This window comes from Manacus vitellinus, unplaced genomic scaffold (assembly GCF_001715985.3).
Source record: "Manacus vitellinus isolate BGI_N305 unplaced genomic scaffold, ASM171598v3 scaffold_39_pilon, whole genome shotgun sequence".
Classification (NCBI taxonomy): Eukaryota; Metazoa; Chordata; class Aves; order Passeriformes; family Pipridae; genus Manacus; species Manacus vitellinus.
In genome coordinates, this window is record NW_021940534.1 from 2715143 (window position 1) to 2734471 (window position 19329).

General features: G+C 37.5%; 1 protein-coding gene across 1 annotated transcript in view; it reads left to right on the forward strand.

The window, feature by feature from the left end:
• Positions 1 to 19329, forward strand: part of KIF13A (kinesin family member 13A) — a 107632-nt gene that overhangs the window by 74719 nt on the left and 13584 nt on the right. The window contains exons 16-31 of the mRNA XM_018077650.3: positions 2407 to 2617; positions 7323 to 7485; positions 8116 to 8256; positions 9942 to 10091; positions 10609 to 10773; positions 11344 to 11517; positions 12048 to 12199; positions 12314 to 12446; positions 12537 to 12683; positions 13646 to 13684; positions 14988 to 15087; positions 15179 to 15305; positions 16356 to 16411; positions 17445 to 17569; positions 18569 to 18745; positions 19143 to 19235. Of these exons, the coding sequence (XP_017933139.3) occupies positions 2407 to 2617; positions 7323 to 7485; positions 8116 to 8256; positions 9942 to 10091; positions 10609 to 10773; positions 11344 to 11517; positions 12048 to 12199; positions 12314 to 12446; positions 12537 to 12683; positions 13646 to 13684; positions 14988 to 15087; positions 15179 to 15305; positions 16356 to 16411; positions 17445 to 17569; positions 18569 to 18745; positions 19143 to 19235 (2153 nt within the window). The remainder of the gene's footprint in view (positions 1 to 2406; positions 2618 to 7322; positions 7486 to 8115; positions 8257 to 9941; positions 10092 to 10608; positions 10774 to 11343; positions 11518 to 12047; positions 12200 to 12313; positions 12447 to 12536; positions 12684 to 13645; positions 13685 to 14987; positions 15088 to 15178; positions 15306 to 16355; positions 16412 to 17444; positions 17570 to 18568; positions 18746 to 19142; positions 19236 to 19329) is intronic.

The following is a 19329-nucleotide window of genomic DNA, read 5'->3' on the forward strand; positions in this document are numbered from 1 at the left end:
CCAGATGTGAATTAAGTGACATTGCAGCAAGGTAATAGATGCTGTTCATCCTATAAAGAAAAAAGCATCCTTATGTTCAGTGTTAGTATTCTATGATTTTGCAGAAGATTAACTGCATATGAATATTTTTTTCAGGATGATTGAACTCTTGTCACATAAATATGTGAAGGATTGGGACTTGAGACTTTTAACACTCTACGGAATTTGCTGTGTATTTGACCAGCACTGGGAAGAATCTTCCTTAATTTATTTGACTTTGCATGAAGAATCCAAAATTGTGGAACATGGTGTTTATTTTAAACACTATTGTAGTTCTTCTGAACTATGAAAAACTTGTCTGTTTATTTCTTCATGTTCTACTGAGGTAGATTATAGTTCACACCATATTTTGCTTTTTTCCTGTGACAGGCTTAGGGTTTTCTGTGTAAACTCTTTCAAAAGTTAAATGAAAGTGTTTTCCAGAAGTCTGAATTTACCTTTTGCATTACAATACAAGCGTAACTCACCTTTCCCACCCCCCTCTCTACCCCAAGCAGTAGAGGATTATGTTGAAATTGGGAGGTTTTAGACTAAGGTCTTGCATCTTGTTCCAAATATTTTCCCTGGTATAATTTGATCCTGTGTTGGTTGTGATCCTGTAAATCTAAGTGGCTGAAAAGATATCTTTTATTAAGGAAATCTGCTCCTTGAACTCTTAGCTGTTCTTTGGCCAGTTTAGGAAAGTCTCATCTTAATGAGTCAGCCTTAGATTCATTTCCTGTGTTTGCAAACACAATAGAAGGCTTTTAATTTCTTCCATGTCTCTTCACTATCGTCTGCATAATACCTGATTTCTCAAACATTCTTACATATAACTAAAACTGGTTTGAGGATTATGCATGTGAAGGTAATTCTGGTGTTATCTGGAGGAGTTATGAGGATAACAATGATGCAGATCAACATTTATGCCTTGATTTGTAACCTAGAATATTAGAACTTGGTTCAGTCAAGGTTTTTTTGTTGCACTGTCTGTTTAAAAGCTAATAATAGCTAACTTCTTTCTGAGAATGTCATGTACTAAAAAGTAATATTTCTCGTTATTTTAAGACTCTTTTATGCATCACTAGTTTGCTATTTGATTACTATTTATATGGACTGATTTTTAACTTTGTGCATTATAACTACCTTTGTGGTGTTATTTTATTATGCCCTTGTGTGAAGCCAGTAATTTTTTCCAGGGATAAGGATAGAACCACAGTAGCAACTTGCAGAAGTATTTGTAAGAAGCGAAGGCGAGATGGTTATAACTAAATCACAGCAGCTCTTTTTGTTTGGCTGGTTGGGTTTTGTTTGGTCGTTTTTTTTGTTTATATGTTGATGAAATGGAAGAGGAATCACAAACAATTATTTTAAAGCTGAAGTTTTTTGCATTTGAAAATCCTGGTATGTCATAGAGCTGCAGTATTGCTTCCCCTAATAATCCACCACTCCATCTTTGGAACTCCTCTCCCTTTCTCTGTGGTGTACAGAATCAGCAAACTGTTAGGTGGCATGCTGTCACTCAGTTATCTTGAGAACTACTTTTTTGCTGTATTTGAGGTTTCAGATATGAAGCAGATATACATACTGGAAGTGTATAGGAGCTTATGCCATTAAATGGCTCATGCAGAGGCACAGTCTGGCACTGGACCTAAATCCAGGAATAGACAGAGTAATGTTTCTTTAATTTCAGTGCACTTCAGATTTATCCATAGCTGATTGACACAAGCAGATTTTTCAGGACAGAGTAGCCAAATGGGTATTTGTTCTGGGTTGATACTGAGATGAAATGTGGTTTGTAAAGCTAAACACAGAAGTTCCCTCCAGGACATACTCTGTCTGCTTCAGTGCTGTGCAGCATATTAGTGCAATCTGATGCGTGACCAGTCAGACAATTCATTTGTCTTGGTTTCCATCTGCAGCTCTCCAACATGTTTCATTCTCTGCCAAAATGGAGAAAGTAAATTGCTTTTTACTTCCTTAAGTCATTTCCTTCTCTGGTTAACATCATCTTCCCTTTTGTTTTGCTTTGTTTTCGTATTAATTTGTTTCCTTTTCCACTATTCCTTTTTTTCCTACTGGGATTCTGGAATATATTATAACTTCACAGCACTGAGACATGCAATAGGCAAGGGTCCTTAACCATTGTTCTAGCCTCTTTGCATGACTTGTATTTTATTTCCTGTTTGGATATATCTGTTTAATGCAATATTTATTTATTTTGGCTTTTGTTTTGGGGGGCAATGAGCATCTTTTGTTTGCAAAGACTCTGGGATGTGTTAATTGCTGTTACCAGCTAAATAATGAGTGTTCTGTAATGCCAAAATGGCATTTTCTCACAGTTCTGGATAATTTTTTCCTCTTTCTTTTTCCTCTCTTCTCTTTTAGACCCAGTACAAAATGTGGTCCAGATCTTGGAGAAACAGTACCTGGAAGAGAAGCGGAGTGCCCTTGAGGAGCAGCGGCTGATGTATGAGCGTGAATTAGAGCTGCTGCGGCAGCAGCTCTCCCCGGAAAGGCAGCACCAGCATGGCAGTGACAGGCTCTCCTACACTGCTCAGACTGCACAGCAGAAAGTGAATCTCTGGACAGAAGAGAGGTGAGAACACTGGAGTTAAAACAGAGGAGTTAGTGAGAACTACAAAGGGTGAAAGATGAGGCTTGAACCTTCTGTCAGAAACCGATAATACTTTTTGTGGAGTTTGTGCAGTACAAGATCTGCTTCCACCAAAATGTTGGCATTTCCTTTAGGACTAAGTTCCGATGTGTAACATGTGCAAGATTTAACTCACAAAACACAGAAAAATATAGCTTTTACTGTTATCAATAAATAATCAATATTATAGGTTTGTGGGTTTGTGGGTTTTTTGTTTGTTTGGGTTTTTTTAACTAGAAGAGTGCTTATGAAATGTTTGGTTTAGTAACTATAGTTCTAGTTCTTGAAATAAAGGAAAGGATAATGCAGAAACATAAATTTGTCAACTAAGACTACAGAGTCCAGTAAGGAGCATTTTGTGTTACAACTATAAAATGACAGCATGGTATTTTGCAATCTAAAAAAATATTAAAAAATACAGAAAATGGGCATCCATATATGTTGGATGTATGTGTTTCTAAAGGTAAGCCCAGCTTTAGAAGAGAATTGCTGTGTTTGAGCTGTTGAGGAAGTTAAAGGAAGTTCACCCATGAGGTGAACAGGCCTCTTTGCAAAGGAATAACATGGCACCTGATTGCAGCCTTGGTGAAAGATCATCATGAGATTTGCAGGGAGAGTTAAAATGCGGTTTAGGAAGATGTGAGCAGAGTGTTTGCACTTTGACATTGAGAGAAACTTGTTCTTGGTATCATTGAGGAGAGAAGGATGCCAGCTCCATGGAGAGAAGTTCAAGGGGCAGCAAACAAGATGATTTAAGTTTTCTACATACAAATGAGTATTGTGTCATGGGGCTAATTCATCAGGAAGAACGCCTAGATGTAGTAACAGGTTTCTTATACATTTCTTTTTCATCTGTTTCTTTTAAAACAGAAACTTCCTTATTCACTCAGCATTTTTTTTCTATATGTAGCGAGTTTGAATGCTCTTTTCTATGTAATTATTTCTGCTTTATGCTCCAGTGTTAGAAAAACCAAATCCATTTATAAGACAAGTCTAAAAAAGGATAGCTAAGATTGTGTTGCAGCTTTCAAACTGAGTGTGTTAGAAATAGAACAGAACAGATCTTGGTTTAGTTTTTGTGCAAGATTTTGTTTTGTAATTTCTTCCCAGTTTGCCCTGGGAAAAAAAACCTAAACAAATAGCTAACTGTTGACCAGCAATGACTAGAATGTTTTTCATGGCAAGTATGGGAAGAAGTAGTTCAGTGATTCAACATTAATTAAAATAATTGTTTGCCCCTGTAAGAGCTAAAAACAGAACCACTGGGAACTGAATGTGAAATGTTGCAGAGTCATGGTTGGGATTTTCAGGCTGTTTTAGGGCTGCACAAGGAGTGCAGAGTGAGAAACACAGTAGCTGTAGCCCTTGCTATTCAGAATTGCTTTGAGCACAGTAAGGCCGCCAAGAAATCATTGATAACCCACTTCAGTAGCAGAAATGAGAATGGGGCTTACTGGCAAGGCATCTCTAAAAAGATGCAATTGAAAGGAAAAGGAAGTAGTAAAAAACTTGCCTGACCTTGGGAGTTGAGAAGAAAAAATGGTAATTGGTTAGCTTAAAGTTAACCACTATAACCATGTAATCACATTAAAAAAAAAAGAGAATCTGGAGTGATATCAAGGCTGGGTATTCTGCCAGCCTTCACTTCTCAGTAGTTGTCAGATGTTTATTAGGAGGAGCTGTGCTTTGAACAAGCGGTTTTGCCTCTGGATTTCATGGGTGAATGCTTTACTCTATATAACTATTGAACTACTTGAAACCTGTACTTTTCTACATTGTAAAAATGAGAAGAATGAGTGCTCTTTGGAGCAATCAGTGAGGAGTCTATAACATTTTGGTGGCACTGCCATTGAGTAGGCAGTTTTCTGAATTATCAGTTTCCTGTGCTTCAGAAGATCCTCTTAGGTATACTTTTTATTTATTTATAGTTCTAGAAGAGGTTTGGGCTTCTGAAAAAAGGGAAAAAAATTGAATCTTCTTAAATAACAAACCAGAAAAAAAATCTTTGAGTGATATCTGCTGTAAAAGCATGGTTAAGTGTTGCTGAGAGGATGTTTACCAGCTAACCGGCCAGAAGGCAAGAGATCCAGGAAAGAATGGGAAGACTGGACGTGAAAAATGTGCGAAGAGTCAATCCAGCCAAGAGTCTGGATTGCACAGAATTTGATTAGTGCAGTTTTAGCTGTTGCTCAGTTGCTGTTGCAAATGAAGCTGAACTCTACTAAATCAGCCAAGAAAATGAATTTGAGAGGTATGGCACGTGGTTGTATCTGTCAGATCAGCTGGAACACGTTGCACAGAGTCTATTCCAGCTTTCTGCTGACTGTGGAAGGACAGATACCTGGGCTGGTCTTAATTCCTGTTGGCAAAAAGTTAACCCTTTGTAACTTCGAACAAATTTAATTTGTTGGGGCAGTGCTGTACTGGACCGGAGGTTTAGTTCAGCTTATTCTGTATTTGGCATTAGGAGTCCCAGAGACTTGCAGTGATATCTTGTGTCAGTTGTTTCCCTTGTTTGGCTAAAATGATTGTTTCAGGATTTCATGTCCAATGAGTATTTGCTCAAGTTTTTTCCTTGTTTGGCTTAAATTATTTTGTCAGTATTTCATGTTCAATGAATATTTGTTCCAGTTAATACCTAATGGAGCTTGTCACATGTTTCATGTTGTAAGAATTAAAAAATCCTCTCTCAAACTTTTTTTTTTGTAACTTTCTGGAAGGGTTCTGGCACAGCTGTATACAGAAAAACACAACTGTAATGAGAACTGCCCATAATAATTGGTTGAGTTACTCATAAATTCTCTTTACAGTCTTAAACCATTCCTTTCTCAAGAATCCAGCTAAGATTGGTACGGGAGCCTCCCCAAAAAGCTTGCCAGATCATGACGTCCCAGATCAAGGAAGGGACTGGCTGTAGCAGGATCCAATGGCTCTTATAGCACTTACAGATCAAAGCTGCCTTCTCTTTCTCAAGTTAGGCAGCGCTCTCACAGTGGTTGCAGGTGTAATGCACTTTCATAATTTAGTACTTTTTAGTGAGCAACTCCTGACTCTAGCTTCATTTTCTGGGCGAATCCAAAATTATAGCTGTCTGTGGAATGTGTCACTAGCATGGTCTGGAATTGCTTATCTAGATAGCCTGGATAACAGAAGCAAGAGGCAGTGGGAAAGGAATTTTCCATACAACACTGGGAGCAGATATGGAGGAAGTTGACTAAAAATCCAGCTATCCAAGGAAACCCACCACTGTTGCAAACCTAGGCCAGATAGGGCAGAGAGACAAAATTGCATGTTTTAGCATGTGGAAGGCACTAAAATTCAGGGCTGCTTGCTAATTAATGCTGCTGGCTTTTTACCACTTTGATATGGTACCAGGGGACCCAGACAGTGCAATTTGAATTAGCCAGGCTGCTTTTTGGGATATTTTGGAGAAAGATAGCCACTCAAGTAGAATTCTGTTAGTGACTGAGAGGCATATTAGCAGTTGTTTGTGGTTTGTACTATAAAGACATGCAAAAGATCTAAGCATATTTGAATAAAGGCAAGTAGACAAACTTTGCCTGTATTCACAGCAAGCCCCAGAAGTTTACTTGTTCCTTCTAGGTTCATCCATAATATAGGGTATTTTGTAGAAATAAAGTGTATGTGCACAACATGTACCATATTTCAGTAGGACTTTGCACAGAAAAGCTAAAAAATTCTACAGGGGAGTGCTGGTGACTGAAATATCTGAAATTTGATTATGAGTTTTATAAAGATGGTGAGACAGTAAGTGCTGTTGAGATTACAAAGAAAGGTAGAATGAATGGGGGCATTTGTTCAGAGGATAATCATGATACTTCTAAAAGGTAGATTAAAGATGAGAGTCCCAGGTGAGAGTGTATCTTAGTACACAGGTGTATGTATACAGTGTGTGTCAGAGCATGCTTGCCAGGTGTTACATTAGAATGGATTTGCTCAGACAGGCCTAAAAATCCTTTTTGGAATTTGTCCAGAGACTATTAACTGTGCAGAGTGCACAAGCTTTAACCTGTGTTCATTCATCTGTTACTTAAAAGATACTTTGGGTACATAGGATGTAAGATTTTTTTTTATTTGTAATTTTTTAACATGTTCCCTTGAGATGGCTTAAGTATGTGGAGGGAGGTCTGGAGGTCTGTAGCACTGCAAAGCTGCAGTTGTGATGTAAAGCTGTGGCCTGCAGTGATTGCAGGTTCCAACATCATGATCTGAGGAAAAGCAGGTTTTATCAAGATGAAGTCTTACATGTTGGGACTGATAGTTTCTGTGGAACAGGACTCCAGATTAAAGACAAAGACAGCTGCAATTATTGCATTCCTTGAAAATTAGGAATGTCCCTAGGGCTTTAAACAAATCATCACTCTAACAGCTCCCATATTACTGTGTCCTTTTATTTGGGCATCACTGTGCTAGACTTGCCTTGACAGTAATTTGTTTGTTTAATACATGATCACTGCTTTTCCTCAATAAAATTGTCTGACAGTGTTTCGTGTTTGCTGACACAGTGCTACAAAGCAATTCTTCTTATACCTGTTTCAGAAAAGTCTTTGTTAGCACCTTTATTTGCAGCTTTCCAATAATAGAAATAGGTTTCTGTGTATTTTTCATGTTACCTACTGCACCACAGGGATGAATTGTTTCGACAGAGCCTGGCTAAACTTCGAGAGCAGATAGTAAAGGCAAATACTCTGGTGAGAGAAGCAAACTTCTTAGCAGAAGAAATGAGTAAACTAACAGATTATCAAGTAACACTTCAGATCCCTGCTGAAAACCTCAGTGCCAACAAAAAGGTAATAATAACAAAGAATGTTGAAAAATGTAGCTTTATGGCTAAACTATGTAGACATATATAGCATTCATCTAACTTGAGGTGATAACATGTTACTTTTGTTAGATTATGAATAGGCAAAATAAAGCTACTATCTGACTAATACCTTGAAAGTGAATAATTAAGTAAAAATGGGAACATAGCATTAAGTATGGCTCTTGCTTTTTTAAAGTGTATAATCACTATATGTGCATGCATCTTGTGAACAGACATTTGTATTCTGTGGCTGCAGAACCTGCATTTTAGTTACATTTGCAAAAATTAATGGGTTTAGTTAGAGTTTCCTGCAATCTTTGTGTCATAAGGGTTTTACAGTGCTGCTGTAAATGTAATAGCAATTAGGATTATATGATTGTCATAGAGGATTTGATTGTGTTAATGTTCCTGTGGGAATGGTCATTGTTTGAGAAGGATAAAGAGATCTGGATCCTCAGAGATGTATAGGGCATTCAGGACAGAGGTATTATGACTAGCATGAAGAGAGAAGCTCCATGTTCTGTATTTTATTCCATTTTAGGAATGCAATTTGAGTGAAGAGTTAAACTACTTACATGCACCTTTCCTGCAATGATTGTTTTTTCTTCTGATTTAGAGAGGTGCGATAGTAAGCGAGCCTGCTATTCAAGTGAGAAGAAAAGGAAAAGGTACTCAAGTGTGGACTATTGAGAAACTAGAGAACAAATTAATTGACATGAGAGAACTCTATCAAGAGTGGAAGGAGAAAATTCCTGAGGTATTTTATATATTTTCTGAAATGGATCAAAGATTAAGTTTGTTTTCTTTTAACCCCTTTTAATATGTTGTACAGAGAAAGTGCAATGACTTTGTGTATGAAACATTAGGGAACTGTGTTTTATTTTTAAAAACAAACAAACAAACAAAACTCTAATACAAAAACAATATGACTAATACTAAATATTCAAAATGCCCATGCATAATAAAACACAGCTGTGTCCTATCTCTCTTGTGTTCTCAGATGTAAGCGTGCTGAGGTCAGATATAATTGTGCTGAAGTAGTGACTCGTGATACCACTAAGAGCATATGTTTTCCTGGCATAATATAGGTGCCATGCAGATGACCACCAGCTCTGAATGGAAGCAACAAGCTGCATTAGAAATAAAATTATTAAATTGTAGTCAGTATCAAAGCTAGTAAGGATACACTGCTTATATGCACTCAAGGTGCAGAACATATGAGTGGGGTAAAATGTGATTTTGAAATATGAAATATTCTTTAGTTTCATTTGTATAACCTCCAGCCTTAAAGCAGTGAAGAAATCAATTGAAGATACTTAGTCTGCATCAGTATTTCCATCAAAACCAAAGTGGAGTTTCCTGAGAATTTAAGTAGTACATTAGCCTTGGCAGACAAGTGTGAGACTTGTCAAAAGCTTGCTTGTTTACTGGCAAGAGACATGACATTTGGTGTTCCAGGAGACATCTTCTAAGTATCCAGGTAGAAGTGCATAAGAAGGATATCTTACTCTCTTGTGGCTGATAAGGAGCACCTAAATTAGTTGTATCAAGAATCGATCTCAAATATGTTTGAACAACTGTTGTGCCTTTGTTACATGCTTTGGACGGGACAGTGGGAATCTCTAAAATCATAACACAGGGGAGGTCAAGCACTTCATCTGTGCCATTGAAGACAACGATGATTTTGCTGCTGACTTTAGTAAGAACTGATAGCACATCCTTTGAATACATTATGTCTGCCTTAACCAGGATCATCCTTTCCATGACCTAAGTCATCCATAATGCATGTGTTCTATGTGCTACATAGAAACACGTAGGTCAAATGCATGTGTTGAGGGTGAAAGAGGAGAAGGGAAGGAGCTAACAAATCCACTGAGGAGTGCATATTGTGCTAGGAATCTGCATGAATTCTTTGTGGCTCTGTTTGGGGTATGTGCACAGAAAATGCTGCAGGTGGGATGTCAGCTCTATGGGAGTAGTAAGAACACTTGTAGGCTTAAGTGGGAATCATCCTGCACCTTCCCTTTTGCCCTTGTAGTGGTCCCCAGCAGCCAGATGAGCTTTTCAACCTGAGGATGGTTTGTCCTCTCATTTAAAAAGTATAAACAGAGTAGAAAAGTAAGATGAGATATTTTGAAATCAACCGCAACTGTGCTTGCTCACAGTTAAATCTGCTTTGTCTTGACATTGCTAAAAAATGTAGATCATCATATCGCTATATCCCTTAGTAAAGAAAGGATCATATAATGTCTTATTTCAGAGATTTAATTTCAGATTTGTAATACGCTTCTAGTTTCTTTCTACTTGTGTAACAGGAAGGAACAGAAATGATTGGTAGTGACATCATTTTTGTGCCACGATCTTGTAATGCTATGAGGTTATTTGATTTTCTGTTCCCACGCTGATGATTTTATGACATCCCTTTTATTATCTCTAAAACAGATAAGGAAGCTGATTGGCAAGAGAGGTGATCCCTTTTACGAAGCGCAGGAGAACCACAACCTGATTGGCGTCGCCAACGTGTTCCTGGAGTGCCTTTTCTATGATGTGAAGCTGCAGTATGCTGTGCCCATCATCAGCCAGCAGGGCGAGGTGGAGCTGGGCTGGGCACACCGGGGAACTCCTATCTGGGATCACAGGGCCCTTTGTGCTGGGAGGCTTCATGTACACTGATGCCTTAACAAGCAAATGGTGCTTGCTGTCTTGTTTCCCAGTGAATAAGAGTGTTTCAAATCACCACATATGTTTTTCCTGTAATTCTTTACAATTGCCCAGCTGCTAAAATAGTAGAATAAAATTCCTAGTTTAAATGTAGGTAACTGAGCAAAACCCAGTATACTGAAGTTCTGAAGTACAGTCCTTACACTGTTACAGTTACCATTTCTGAGGCAGTCCTTACCGTTACCATTTCTGCTGTTTGTGCATTGAAAATTTTTTATTATTTTTTTTATTATTACTTTCTTCTCTTTCTTAACATTGTTGCTTTTTGTTTGGTAGTCAAAAGTTGCTCAGTGCTGTTTCTGCACACTTCCTAGAGTTAGACATTAAAATGGTAGATATCTAAGTCCCTTGTGCACAGGTTCTTAGTATTTGTCTGGCTTGCCTTTAGGTTGCAGGACGGTTGCATGTTGAAGTAATGCGAGTCACTGGGTCTGTCCCAGAACGTGTAGTAGAAGGAGATGACTCGTCTGAGAACTCCAGCGAGAGCGGGAGTCTGGAAGTCATGGATAACAGCGGAGAAATTATTCACAGAGCAAAAAAGCTCTCCTGCAGGGTAAGTGAGAACATGATGAAGTTAAGTTTCAGGCCTCTGTAACTATGTAGTCAGTCTGAGAGTTACCAAGCTATGTAGACTATTGCTTCCTGAACATTCTCAGAAAAGACGTCTCTTGTTCCAGTTCAGTGTAGGTCAGTCTTTGGTTGACAGTGGCTGATTTAATTAGTGTTAGTTTCTAGTATATGCAGGCCTACATCTTAAATACTGAAGTTACAAGGACTGTCCTTGGCAGACACAGAGGGAGAAACAGTTTTTCCCTGTAACTGTCTCCTGTGGTTTGTTTGATCATGTAATGTAGTATCTATGGGTGGTGTATGGATTTCGTTTCTCCTGTGATAAAGCATTTCTCTCCACTCGAGCTTATCAGCTTCCTCAAAGAAAACATTTGCATGGGTTAGATGCATGTAACTGCTTTCCTTGCATCTACATTTCTGTAAATGCAAAATAAGACTTCCTAAATGAGGAAATCCTTACTGTCCTTAAAAATTTTTCTTGGCTGTTGGTCGTCAATTTGCAATTGAAGAAGAAACGATCAAATTTATGACAACATCTGTTTTGTCTCCTCAGGTAAAAATAAAAGAAGCAACTGGACTGCCACCTAATCTCTCCAACTTTGTGTTTTGTCAATACACATTTTGGGATCAATGCGAGTCAACAGTAGCAGCACCAGTGGTAGATCCAGATGTGCCTTCACCTCAGAGCAAAGATGCTCATTTTACAGTGACTTTCTCTCACTGTAAGGTATGTTTTTTTTATTATGAAACAGTGTTACCAGGAGGAAGGTATGTTTGATATAAACTGTTTAGAATCTGAGCCTTGCTTTGCTGGGGGAAGAAGGAGGGAGTCAAGTCATCTAACCAATGACTTTTGACTATATTTAAGAATGCCTTAATATTTTGCTTCATCACTTCTTTGAAATGTAACAAAGGGGGGAAAGTCTTTTAATTAGTGATCTTTTAAATTCAGATATTGTCTTTAATGCATGGAGGAAGCTGTAGTTTATATAATGACATCTGATTAAATACTTGTTTGGTAAGCTCAGTAAGTTGTGACATCATTTTAATGGAAATTTTCAAAGCATGAAATGCATAAGCAGGAACTGCTGACATGATGATGTTTTACAACTTTCTTGTCCAGAGTCAAGCTTTATGATGCAAACTGTATTGTCTTAGCATGCAGGTGGCTCGTTGTTTGGCATGTCCTTACAAACTAGTTGAGGAGATACAAATATATAATTTGATTGAATGTGGTTTGGTTTTCCTTACTGCCAGGACTATGTGGTGAATGTCACAGAGGAGTTCTTGGAGTTCATTTCAGAAGGAGCTCTTGCTATTGAGGTGTGGGGTCACAGATGTACTGGCAATGGCAGCTCTGTTTGGGAAGTTGATTCTCTTCATGCTAAAACTAGGACACTGAGAGACAGGTACAAATAAATTACAAATGAATGCTTCCACCAACTTTCTAAAAGATTTCTAATGCTTGTGGTGCACAAAATACTTTGAGGCAACCATTAGTTTTTGTGGGGATGTCTTTTTAGGTGGAGTGAAGTAACTCGAAGAATAGAAATGTGGATTTCCATACAAGAATTGAATGAGATGGGAGAATATACTGCAGTTGAACTCCATCAGGCAAAAGATGTAAACACAGGAGGAATTTTCCAGCTTAGGCAGGTAGGTATCTTTTCCTTGTCATCCTGTTTATGCTCAGATTGATTCTTAATTTTATTCTTAGTTTCTTTCTTTTCTCAATTTCCTGTTCAGGGTCATTCTCGCAGAGTTCAGGTGACGGTGAAACCCGTACAGCATTCGGGGACGTTGCCTCTCATGGTAGAAGCAATTCTTTCAGTCTCTGTAGGTGGTGTGACTGCCAGATCAACCAAACTGCAAAGGGGCTTGGACAGCTACCAGGTAAGGCAGTTAATTTCTCAGTTTGGTTTGGTCTCATTGTTCTAGACCAACATAATTCCAAAAGGGACCTTAGCACACTGGTACATTATTTGCAGTTTTACACGTGTTTGAGGTTAATACATATAACATGAGCATATGGTGCTAAATTTGCTTATTTTTTTCCTTATAATTCAACATGTAACTGATAAAGTACTGAGTGTGGTGTTCTAATGTATATAAGACAGCAGGAATATGGAAATTGTTTTTACCTTTCTGTGTAGAGGTGATTAATACTAGATTCCTAGTGCTATTAGTTTCCCTTCCTTCCAGAAGGGAAAAACAGGAAAAAAAAATTACTGGAGTAAATGTCTTGTCGTGAGATACTATTTACCTGTTCAAAAAGCACTGAGTTATTTGATCAGAATCAAAAATAGTCGTCACTGAATGGGAAAGGGCTATTTCACGTAGTAGAAAAGTCCTTAAGCAGCATAAATGATTTCAAGCTGCTACTGGACAAATTCATATTGAAAATAAAGCATTATTTTAACAGTGATGGCAAAAAACAAGTGGAATGGGCAACCCAGGGAAGCAAGGTGCCTTTTGTCAGAAGGGTTGCATTCAGTACCACAAGTAATTCTAAACTTAGATACAGATGAAATTGTAAAACTTGCAATTAGTGATCTGCTTGCTCAGTCCTTTTTCTGGCACTGTATTCTGTGGGGTCTTTTGTTTTGTTTTGGGTTTTTTTCTATGAATATATTCACTAATATTCAAATCACAGCTGAGCTGCTATAGTCTGTAATGAAAAAAAAAATCTTTCTACCTGATAATAAGACTTTGGTTATTTGAATGTTGTAACTTAAACATTTTAAAAATTTGTGGCAGAAATGTTTGTATTCGTGTTCTGGGTTATTTCTGTGAGTTTTTGTTGAGAGAAATGCATGTTTTTTTTGTGTTTTACAAAATTTATTTTCTCCTACCAGAAGGAGGAGGATGATGGTGGTGATATGGATAGTTACCAGGTATTGCTGCTGTTGCTGTCAATCCTGCGGCATGGGGCACAGCTAATGCTAATAGCCAGAAACTTTCAAATGAACAAGCCTAATGGAGCAAGCAAAAGCAGCTTTGAAATACACATGTGCTGTGCATTTAAGAGGCTACCTGGGCTATAAAACACTGCTGTTTCAGTTTACCTTGTGACTTTATACTCTTACAGTGTCCTCTCTTCTGTAGTACTCTGCAGTCAGCTCTCCTAACTGGCTACATGAATTGCTATGGGAATAAAAGCTTAAAAACTTTAGTTTAGAATGAAAACAGTTTACAGTATCACAGGGAAAAGAACAACCACCTGCAGCTGCAGGCATCTTTTCCAACCAAATTGTGCAGCTTAGGCTATTTTGTTTTCTAAAGGAAACATAACCTTTTAAGTTGTGCAGTTTTCTGAAATGCTTGTTGGGAGAGAAAGGGGAGAATGTGAATGGGGGGTAAATACAGAAGCTTCAGTGAAGCAATTTTTTTATCTGCACAAAACCTGAACTTGAGCCTGTTTTTCTGTGTGATAAGGCAGTCAGAATTTAGGCAGTATAACAGAAGAGTCATTTTAAAAGGTGACAAAGAGCAGAACAGGAAATGCCTAAAAAAGTAAAATACATTTCAGACTTCTTCATAGAAGACCTATTTCTAATAGGCAGTCTTACAGAAGTAGAACCAGTTAGGTGAGAATGCTGACATCCCTTGAGATAATGTATAAGGTTTCACAGCAATCTCAAAAATATCATCTAAGGTACTAACTTCTTGCGGGCTGTTTATGCGCTTCCTGGCATATCACAGAGAAAAACGAACTAGATTTTCTGTGATACCACAACGCATGATTGCATGATGGGTTTTGTTTGCATGAGAAATCTTTTAATTGCACTGATGGCAGCTGCTAGCAATGGAATTTTGTGCAGGTTTGAGGAAGTACTGGCCTGTCTAATCTTCAGGAGAATTTATGATCAACTGATGATACCTGATTTTCTTATTCCATATGCTGTTCAAAAGTTTGATTGCCACTTCTGTGAGTAATTAGCCTACGGTGTATAATCTGTTCAGCAGCAGAGGCAGTCACATTTTCTTTTCCTCCTATTGGAATTTTAGACTTGAAAGCAAATAAACTTCCATTCATGGGTGATGAGGTACTTAATCAGTGTGCATGTCATTGGGGGAAAAAAGTTTTCTGCATCATGCAAGCCATTTAATATAAATTCTAATTAAATTACCACAAAATCCACTGCCTTTATTCTTAACCACATAATCTAATGACTTTCTTATCTCTTTCCGTGTTAGGAAGAAGATTTAAACTGTGTACGAGAAAGGTGGTCTGATGCATTAATAAAACGCAGAGAATACTTAGATGAGCAGATCCAAAAGATCAGCAACAAACAAGGTTTGCGCCTTGAAGTCTCTGTCATAAGTACTTTATGCCCTATACTGCAAAAATTGTGTCTCATATGTAATCCTAATATCTTCCACTGTAGAAAAGTCTGAGGAAGACATAGAACGAGAAGCCCGGCTGGTCGAGCAGTGGGTAGGGCTGACAGAAGAGAGGAATGCAGTGTTTGTTCCAGCACCAGGCAGTGGAATTCCTGGTGCCCCCGCAAATTGGTATGTTCAAAAAAACCATTGGAGCTGTTAGCTTTTTGTACATAAACATTGCACACTACAAGGTAAAAATCTAAGGATGTTTTAGAGTTTTCTATGTTCTCCTGTAGTACTGTAAACTACACTTACTGGCAGAAGGCTTAGAAGGTCAGGTGCTGATTTGAATGTGAGAAAGGTTTGTTTAGTTAACATATTACATAAAGCAGCTTTGAAATAGCTTTCAAGGTTTGAAAATCACTTTTGAATATAACATAGTATTTTTCAGCTTTATGCAATTCTGAGAAAATTATTTTGCAGTTTGATTCGTTTCAGAAAAAGAGGAGTTCAAATATTGATGGTAAACCACACGATAATTTCATTGATGGGGGTGGGGACGGAAGAAACTCTGATTCCAAAGGATGTGTTCTCTCTGATTCATTTGAATTTATAATATTTTTTTCTTTTAGTTTCACTTAAATCTATGTTTTAACTAAGATCACAAAAAATGAGGAATGAAACGTTCAATTTGGGAAAGTGTGGACAAGAAATACGGCTCTAGTGAAGGGTACACTGGTGTCTCTGATAACACCCAATATCTCTTCTTCATTGAATGATGAATGATGCAGTTATACTCTTTTTCTCACGTTTTTTCCTCTCATCCACCTGTGGTCAGGCAGCTAAAAGTGTGTTCATTGATATAAAGACTATGCCTTGCCAATAGTTACATATCCAGTTGCTTGAAAGGTTGCTGACCTTTATGTAGGAGATGGACTGCAACCAGTTACCTTTGTAAGGAACAGAACAGGCCATTTAAAACTTTTGTCCTCACAGCAAATGACATGTGTTGTGCAGTGTGAATTAAGTTTTGGCAAAGCACTTCATTTAGTTCTGTGTGTAGATTTAGCTCCATGTGTGTAGACAAAATATTTTCTGTGCCACACAGACGTTCAGAGTAGCCATCAAAATGTTGACAGCTTTAGCCATTGGTTACAGTTAATGAATATTGCATGGAGACCCAAATTAGCTTAGGTATGAATTTGCCTTCCTTGTTGCCAGCAGTTTGTTTTGTTTCAGGATTCCACCTGCAGGAATGGAAACACACATACCTGTCCTCTTCCTTGATTTGAATGGTACGTTGTAACAGCAGATTAGGAAACTTGGGGAGGGAAAAGTGGGGGATTAGTTTGGGTCAATAAATTGTTAAATGGAAGAATGAATCTGAAATGTGTAAGAAATCAAACACTGTCTCATATGGCTTGTAAAATGCTTTTTCTTTTGGTCCTGTATGTTGGCATAATTAAGCACAACTGTTTTAAAATAAAGATAAAAATCAGGGAGCACATGAGTACAGAAATAGGCCGTATATACAGAAAATAGCATAAGAAAGCAAGCTTAGTTTGAATCAAACAGTACATAAGAAAATCCTGTAAATATTTTGATGTACAAATTCATGTGTCTTCAAAGCACAGATGGAGAATCTCTCAATGCTTTCAGAGCTCCTTTCACTGAGGTATCTGTAGAGTCTTAAACAGCTGGTTTAATGAAGAGCATGTTTAGGATTATAGTGAGCATTTTGTTTTACATGTGAGGAGATTATTGATACATATTCTTAAAACACGGATACACAGTGTAAGTAACAAGAGACCAGAGGTGGCACCACATTTAAGGACTGTTTAGGAAGCAAGTCTGTAATTACAAACCTGAACATAAAGCAGAGGAGGATCCACAGGCCTTGTCACGTCCAGCACTGAAGTGGGCTATTAGACATATTTGTATAAGCAATGCATTAATACCTGCTTTAGCAGATGCTTTTGGAAAGTGAAATACCCTCTTCCTTCATCTACGTTCATAAGGAATGTTTTTATTTGTTTGGTTTTTTTTCATTATCAGTAGAGATTAGCAGACAAAAGATCAAATACGATATTTAAACAGATTGATGGATCATTGCACAACTTTTGTTTGTTTAGCTAAAAGCCTATTCTCAATTTCTTTTGTATGCTGAAATCGCCTTCAAAATTCTGCATAGTAATAAGACTAATTAGGATTAAATGTACTATGAAATATGAGTAGGACTTTATTACAACTTTGTATTACAACTTTGCCTCTATAAATTAATATCCTTGGTATAAAACTATTTCATTCTTTGCACATTTGTTTCATTAGCTGATGACCTCAGTGCCAATGAACAACTTATAGGTCCCCATGCATCAGGAGTTAACTCAATACTACCAAAGGAGCATGGGAGTCCATTCTTTTATCTGCCGATCATAAAACACAGTGATGATGAGGTAAATTGTTAGCAAGCCTCCTTCTTGACAACTGCAGCTTATGTTAACGCTTTCTTCTTATGTTTTTTTATTTATTTTCCACTTCTGTGTATTTAATCAGTAGTAGTAGTACGTTTTTGTACCATCTGTATCTAGTGCTGCCTTTATTTTCTGGTCTATTTATTTGGAATTTAAGAGGATATGACTTGTTAACTCTTCTGCCTTAATTCAGAGACGATAAGTCTTAGCTCTTCTTGGCAAAAGAATAATTCACCTGTCTGACTCAAAATCCCTTCTTTTGCTTTCCTCATCCCTTCATCATTTCTCTCATAGGGTCTTAATTCAATAGAGAAAACTACTGTGTTTATTGTGCACACTGGGCAAAGTTTAATGCTTAAATAAAACTTCTTTCATTTGGGAATTGATTTTCAATTTGTGAATTGTTGGAAATTAATGGTTCAGAATCCATTTTGGAATTTCTTGACTCATTTCTTGCATGTTCTGTGCCTACTCAGGCCATTGCTTAAGAGACTGTTTCCAGAATAAATGGGACACCAAAGCTGGGGAGGAGGCGGGGGAAGGAAAAAAACATTCTACACAATGGGAGCATGTTTATTCTGTATGGGCTGTTATAACCTGATCCAACATAGATGGAAGATTTTACATTGAAATAAATAAACTTTTAATACAATAGCAATAGGATTTGAATTGCTTCTTCCAGTCTTGCTTCTGCTTTCCTTTCTGTCTCCAGCTGTGTGAAGACTTCCTTTTGGAGCAGAGTTTGTACAGTGCAGGGATTGTGGTCATGACTGGTTTCCCCAGCATCTTAATACCCCTTTTATGCTTCTTCTGGTAAATTCCTTACTATGTAAAGGAGGTTTCACTCCACTTTGTTCAATGATGCTGATTTTTCTCTCATTAAAGAATCATTTTACTTCATGTTAAATCATTGCAAACTATACCTGTTGTTAGAGTAATTGAATCTTCGATTTCCTTCCTCCACTTACTTTGTCTGCATAGGTTTCAGCCACTGCTGCCTGGGACTCTTCTGTCCATGATTCAGTGCACCTGAATAGGGTAACTCCTCAAAATGAGAGAATTTACTTAATAGTGAAGACTACTGTGCAGCTCAGTCATCCTGCTGCAATGGAACTGGTATTACGCAAAAGGATTGCAGCCAATATTTATAACAAGCAGGTAACAAGTTTCTATTTTTTTATTCCTTAATTTGTTTCATAATCTTAATTTAATTAATGTGTTTTTTTAGCTGCTTACTTAATTTTTAAAGTTTGGTCTCTCCAATTCCTATGAAAGATAATGAAAACTAGGTATTTGTAAGTTGCAGTGAAGCTGTGTACTTCTGGTATATTCCTTTGAACTGGCCATTTCACAACTGATTGAACTCTTAGTAGTGTTTTGTACTGAGCACAGAGCTGTGAAGAGTACTTAAATTATCATTAATGCTAAAAAGGAATTTAATGAATTATTGTCTTGTCTGCTTTCACAATCAAATTTTTCATTGCGCCTTTTCATTTCTTGGGATGTCATAAATAACAATTATCAAAACAATAACTGAAAATTAATTTGTTTCTAGAGTTTTACCCAGAGCCTGAAAAGGAGAATATCCTTGAAAAATATATATTATGCCTGTGGAGTGACCTATGAAATAGTATCCAATATACCAAAGGTAAATTATACCATATTTCTCTGGCAAATTCACAGAAAGAAACAGAACTGATCTACTACAGTGGTTGGTACTGATTAGGAAGTAAATGTCCTGC